The sequence below is a fragment of the Diuraphis noxia genome, unplaced genomic scaffold (assembly GCF_037042655.1).
Source record: "Diuraphis noxia isolate RWA-SAM2 unplaced genomic scaffold, SU_Dnox_SAM2 contig0003, whole genome shotgun sequence".
Classification (NCBI taxonomy): Eukaryota; Metazoa; Arthropoda; class Insecta; order Hemiptera; family Aphididae; genus Diuraphis; species Diuraphis noxia.
This window is the reverse complement of record NW_028301713.1, coordinates 69,866,546-69,872,495: the sequence shown is the minus strand read 5'-3', so window position 1 is coordinate 69,872,495 and position 5,950 is coordinate 69,866,546. Positions and strand designations below refer to the sequence as shown.

The following is a 5,950-nucleotide window of genomic DNA, read 5'->3' as shown; positions in this document are numbered from 1 at the left end:
GTATGGTTTATATTTAATTGCCATAAATGGTATTATATGTTAACAATATTCTTATATATTTTTTTATAGGCTTAAATTTATTATGAATGTCATTTTCATCAGCAAAATAATTGCTAATTTCAATTTCATGATAATTGTACTATTTCACCTATGTTTCACCATCTTCAGTTATTGATAGTTGTCCTTTTGGTCTAAGTTGTATTTATTTTGATGACAAATTGACAATTTAAATTAGTGTAACTCATAAATAGGGCTGGGATTTGTATGTAAACACATATTTTTAGTAAAACATCATAAATTAATTATTGCAAATGATAAATTTGTTTCACGTGATTTGCAATAAAATAAGACATATTTTATTTTACATATTTTTACATATTTCGTCATAAATACATATTTTTACGTACTTTGTAAAATTCTCGATTTTTTTTACATATTTCGTAAAATTGAAAATTTCTGTGATTTAGTAATATTTTACATTAATTATATTTCAATAATGGTACTCGGAAAATTATAAGTGTATAATAATAATGTATATAGGAAATAAGTAGGTTAAAATAAATATGAATAACTTGATTTTAGTTTATCTTATCTGTTTCTGTTCGATAACCATACCTTAATGATCTTAGATTATTATTTATTATTTATTTAACTATGTGACAAAATATATTTACAAATTTACAAAAGTACCTATCAGACTACCAGTCTTTGTGTTCACGTGGTTATGAAAACATCTTCACCTACGTACATTTAATTTTGAAAATTTAAAACAATATATAGTTGTTCATTGTTTCACTTTAAATTGATTAAACATCAATTGTATTTCAATTTAACAACATATTTTTACTTTTTACCACAAATTATTATATTTTTTAAATTAAATTAATTAGACATAAAAAACAATAAATTGTATTATTCAAAAATTATTTAGAATCGTATTTTAATTTTTAATTTTAACATATTTTTAAAAATGTTCTTAGTAGGTATATATTTTTTATTTTATACTACATATTTGGCAATTTTAATTACATATATTGTACATATTTTTGGTTTTCTATTACATATAAATCCCAGCCCTACTCATAAAATAGTTAGCCCCCTTACTAATTAAAAAAATTGGGTATTATACATGTATTAAGATATGAATTACTTGCATTTTCAATTTCACCTTGAATTTTATGATGATACTTTATTATTGGTTAATTTATTCTTTTTTTTTATTTATTGAAAAGATTTACAGGCTTCAACTGCTAAGGTTATTTGACAAAATTTTTTTTTAAAGTTACAATTGCAATAGAAATTGGTAATATTTACAATTAAATAATACAATTTATATACCATGTATATTAACTAAGTTAGAGGTTTGTTGATGCGGTTGCATTTAGTGATGAATTGGATGAATTTTGAGGCTTATTTTTTATTGAATATTTCTTTGATGTTGTATAGAAGGTTGAGAGATGTGCATGTTAATTTGTATTTAAGGTATTCTTCAAAAATGTGTTGATAGTTTACCCAGTTTTACATGTATTGAATGTAGGTGGATAATCTTTACTAATTGGAAAGAGTGTGTCAAAGAAGTGTGGCTGATTTTTATGCGGGTAATAGCAATGTATTGGAGTCGGCTGAGATCCGGAGATGTATACCATTGTTTTACTGAACTTCTTATTAATTATAGTTTGTTGGTAGATGGAATGGAATTCCATTCTTAATCTTAATAAGTAATATATTTTTTTATCAAGAGTTAATAGAATTACAAGTAAAATATATATAATATATAATTTTTTTAATGTTTATTACCATAATATTTAGCATGTATGAATGCTTATCCACAAATTGAACAAGGTTTTTATTATGTGTAGATTTATTATTGTAGAATTAACGAGTGATGACACTTATATTATCAAAACTTGGTGAATTTCTTAACTTTAAATTTGTAACCATGTAACTTAGTACCTGAGTGATGGACAACTTTGCAGTTGGCATCTTTGTAGATTTTAATTAAATAAGTTAACTGTCATCACTTATCAGTCTAATAAAGTTTTATTGATGTATCAATAACAGACTTTTAAATGATTATCTTTCGATACATATTAAATATTTTGATTTATTGGTACATCTCTATACTAAAATTTAATTCAGTTAAAATTTGGCATCTTTACCGTATCGATATGAGGAAGGTATTATCATGTGTTCGTATTCATAGGCATTGTAAAAATTACCCCTAGTAATAAGAATTAATAACAACAACTTAATTAATTTTGCTTTGTGTTTATTTTTAAACACAACATTTTTTTTCATTTACTTTAACATACAATTGTAATATGGATGTGACTAACATAAGTTAAAAAAAAATAAAATCCTTTGAAGTATAAAGAGATTTTAAATATATGTATATAATATTTATTAATTCAATTAAATAAACAATTACATTTCATAATAATAAAGGCTAGGCGCCAGAAGGTATAAAGATAACACTATTATTATTTAATCATCTTTCTTATTAATCACAGTAGTTAATTTTCGATCTTCAATTGAAATGTTAGAATCATCCCATCCCCAGATTCCATCACCATTAGGATGTGAACCATCTCCAGTCCTTTTGGCTCGTTTTAAAACCATATCATTTGAGACCACTTTCATATCATAAGCCCAACCAATAAATGAAAAAAAGTCTATAAATGCAGTTGTTAAGTTTGCTCTGTAATTTCCAAGTTCAGCTGCTTTGTAATCCCATGGGAACACATGATGGTAATTATGCCACCCTTCACCTAAAGCTCCAAGTGACACGGACAGATTTTCAGATGGATTAATGGATCTAAAATTAATAAAATTAACAAATATAGATACCAATAGAATCAAGTATTAATTACTTACGCATCATATGGACGTTTACCCCATATATGGGCGGCACTGTTGACCAGCCATGTCATATTCAAAGTGAAAATATAACGCAGCATTGTTGTGAAAAACGAATTAACATATGTTTCGTTCCAAAAATAAACAGGTACTATTGTTGGTATGATAAAGCAAAACAATAACAGTAATGGAACATAAAAGCTGAAACAAAGTTTTGAATTTAAGTCAGAATTAAAGTAACTTAAAATTTAATCTTACGTTTTTTGAAACATAACTATGGAATCTTTTTTTAAATCTGACATATCAATTTTTGAGCATTTATCATAGTAATCTGGGTGTCTACGAACAACAAGCCACCCAACGTGTGAGAAAAAAAATCCTCTCTTAGCATTATGTGGATCTGAATTTGTATCTGTGTATTTGTGATGAATTCGGTGATCCATGCACCACTCGTAAATATGATTCTAAAAATTAAAATAAATACATTATGACAGGTATATTTTTATTTATTAAATTATTATTAACAACCTCAAATGCCATAGTACTCATCAACATTAAAATAAATCGTAAAGGCCATTTTGCTTTGTATGATTTGTGTGACCACAAACGGTGAAGTCCAGCTGTTACACCTAAACCTGATAATATCCATGAACATATTCCTAAAAAAAAAATAACCAAAAAAATAAAAAAACAAAAATAGGTAGGTACTATGTAAGCTATAACGTATAATGTAAGTATAATATGTAAATTAAATTTAAGTGTAGTAAGTTTAATGTGTCATGAAGCAAAACAATAATGAGGTTTTTCAGATCCAAGAATCTGAGTTTAATCCAATAAGCTTTACTTATTTTAAATAATAAAAACACTAAATAAAAAAAATTATTTTTGTAATTTATGAACCATTCAAACAATTTTTTTTTTTTAATTTTGATGAAATAATTTATTACTAACTTTTTATTTATTTTTAAGGCTATTTCAAAAAAAAATACCTAATTAGAGGTAAAAGGATTACTGTTATTAGGTAAGTTATTAAATACTTAAAAAAATATTATTTAAACATATAATATAAACATACCATAAAATGATGTGAGTAATTTAGTTGATGTAAATGCTAAGTATAATCCGTAAATAGCTGACAGATGACAAAAAACAAAAAATATTACGATTCCCCATAATATTTCAATCTTAACTGGTTCGAGAGAATTCGAGTTATCCATTCTATCTTGTTTATTTTTCTCCACTGAATTGAGATCATTCTAAAAAATATAAAACAAGTATTAAAAACATGTGGAACACGTCATAGAGTTATAAAAAAAAATCCTATTGACAGGGGTTGAAACAACGACTACCAAAAAAAATCAATCGACCAAAAGACGATTTTTAAAAACGTAAAATAATTAATTGTCTTCAACTTAACAATTTACCTCCATCATCGTGTTTTCTGCAGCTCCGGGGTTGTCCATGGCTCTGGAAGTGTTCATTCTTTCACTGGTTGTGGTGAATTCACCTGAACTACTAAAGATTAGCCAAGGACTGCGATTGATTTTATATACCTGTGGAGAAGTTTGATAATTGAGAACGAAAAGATTAGAACCGGGTCAAAGGTGGAAAACAATACACATCTTTGGAATGCGAACGAAAATAAAAACAAGATTAGACTGTATATTCTAGCTGTCACAGTCCAAACACCACGATTTTAGTGGTCACATGCAAGATGCAACACGTAGTGAGTCATTTACCTACTCATATTGTTATTTGTAAAATATGTTTATTAAAATCCACAACGCGTTTTCTTTGGCGTTCAAGAAGTCGGGCCATGCCACAAAATAGGTATATCGGTACCACACTTATCTGACAATTAATTAGTCTCGTCTACTACTGTTAATTTAACTGTAATTTTAGTTCTCCATGCAGCACCGTCGGGAGTTTAGACTTCAAAATATTTGCATAGGTACATTAATATTATGATACCTATTTTAATCGCTAATTATATCATATTATATTTTATAATTATTTTTTTTATTATGTAAAAAAAATGTATAATGCTTAGTAATTATAGTAATATTACTGTCGAACTCACTTCTTTGAAACGAGTCCGCGCATCGTATTTACTATGTAGACAACGCAATTCGTTTTTTGTATTAAGTAGGTAGCGTAGGTACGTCACAATATGATATTACATGATCAACTGAAGTCGACACTTCGACAGAATAACACTGGAGTACGTCTTGACGAGCGGACAACATTTTTTGTGGTACAGTGGTACAACAATGATAAACAGAACCGGCTACCGGAATGCTGGATCACGGACCTGTTGTCGACACCACGGAATCGTAACCACGGTTTAAGATCTAGTAATATAAGTCCGTGCTGCTGCAAAGTACTCGAATATGTTGGTATCAGTGCGTCGGCGATTTGGCAAAAAATACAGTTAATTTTTTTATAGTTCTGTATTTTTGTTGATTTTCTGAAATACCTACCCCGTCTGACGCCGTCCGCTTTATTTTTTCATTGTATGAACAGCTTTAAGCTTAATTTTATGTTGAAACAGCCTTACATTTTGTAAAATAAGATTGTTCTTACTGTTAATAGTACCGTATAATAATTTGTATTCTAGTAAATTGATTCATTTATTTTTATAAACCCGAATAATTTATTTAATTTAAATTCTTCTGGGTCACATTTCATCAATTTATTGGTATCACTTATTTCAAAATTAGGTATACATTTGAATATTTAACTATTTGAGTATTAAACTTTTTACTTTTTATATACAACAATTCAATTGCACATTATTTACTACTTTTTCAGTTTTTATTCATGCGGTTTATCTTTGTTAGTTATTCCATTCGTCGTTAGTATAGTGACAACTGACAATGCTTTTTAAATTATCAATCAATTAATTTTAGTATTAATGGTTGATGAAAAATAATATTGCACAATTTTACTCCATAATTTATTTTAACTTACTACTTAGTAACTAGGCTTACTATACCTACCTATAACTTAAAATCAGTCTACCCGCTACCGTGACTTCAGTATTAATGGACAAATAGATAATAGAATTTTATTTATGGTATTTCGTAATCATTTA

At 27.2% G+C, this 5,950-nt stretch overlaps 1 protein-coding gene across 2 annotated transcripts; it reads right to left on the bottom strand.

Moving 5' to 3' along the window:
- Positions 1 to 2,252: 2,252 nt before the first annotated feature.
- Positions 2,253 to 5,102, bottom strand: LOC107164588 (acyl-CoA Delta-9 desaturase-like). Of its 2 annotated transcripts, none has more exons than XM_089222198.1 (7): positions 4,937 to 5,102; positions 4,281 to 4,363; positions 3,932 to 4,112; positions 3,385 to 3,515; positions 3,115 to 3,320; positions 2,875 to 3,057; positions 2,253 to 2,815 (listed from the first exon to the last, which is right to left on the bottom strand). In XM_089222198.1, exons 2-7 carry the CDS (start codon positions 4,335 to 4,337, stop codon positions 2,485 to 2,487), a joined length of 1,089 nt encoding a protein of 362 aa, XP_089078324.1. In that variant the 5' UTR covers positions 4,338 to 4,363; positions 4,937 to 5,102; the 3' UTR covers positions 2,253 to 2,484. The 2 variants fall into 2 exon arrangements, with proteins under 2 accessions (XP_089078324.1, XP_089078323.1); XM_089222197.1 differs by having other exon boundaries at positions 4,281 to 4,409; positions 4,937 to 5,101.
- Between the last annotated feature and the right edge of the window lie 848 nt (positions 5,103 to 5,950).

Coding starts and splice junctions, on each gene's coding strand:
- LOC107164588 (XM_089222198.1), bottom strand. CDS start 4,337: ATGAACACTTCCAGAGCCATGGACAACCCCGGAGCTGCAGAAAACACG. Junction 4,113..4,280: donor CAGAAAACACGATGATGGAG/GTAAATTGTTAA, acceptor TATATTTTTTAG/AATGATCTCAATTCAGTGGA. Junction 3,516..3,931: donor ATTACTCACATCATTTTATG/GTATGTTTATAT, acceptor TTTTTTTTTTAG/GAATATGTTCATGGATATTA.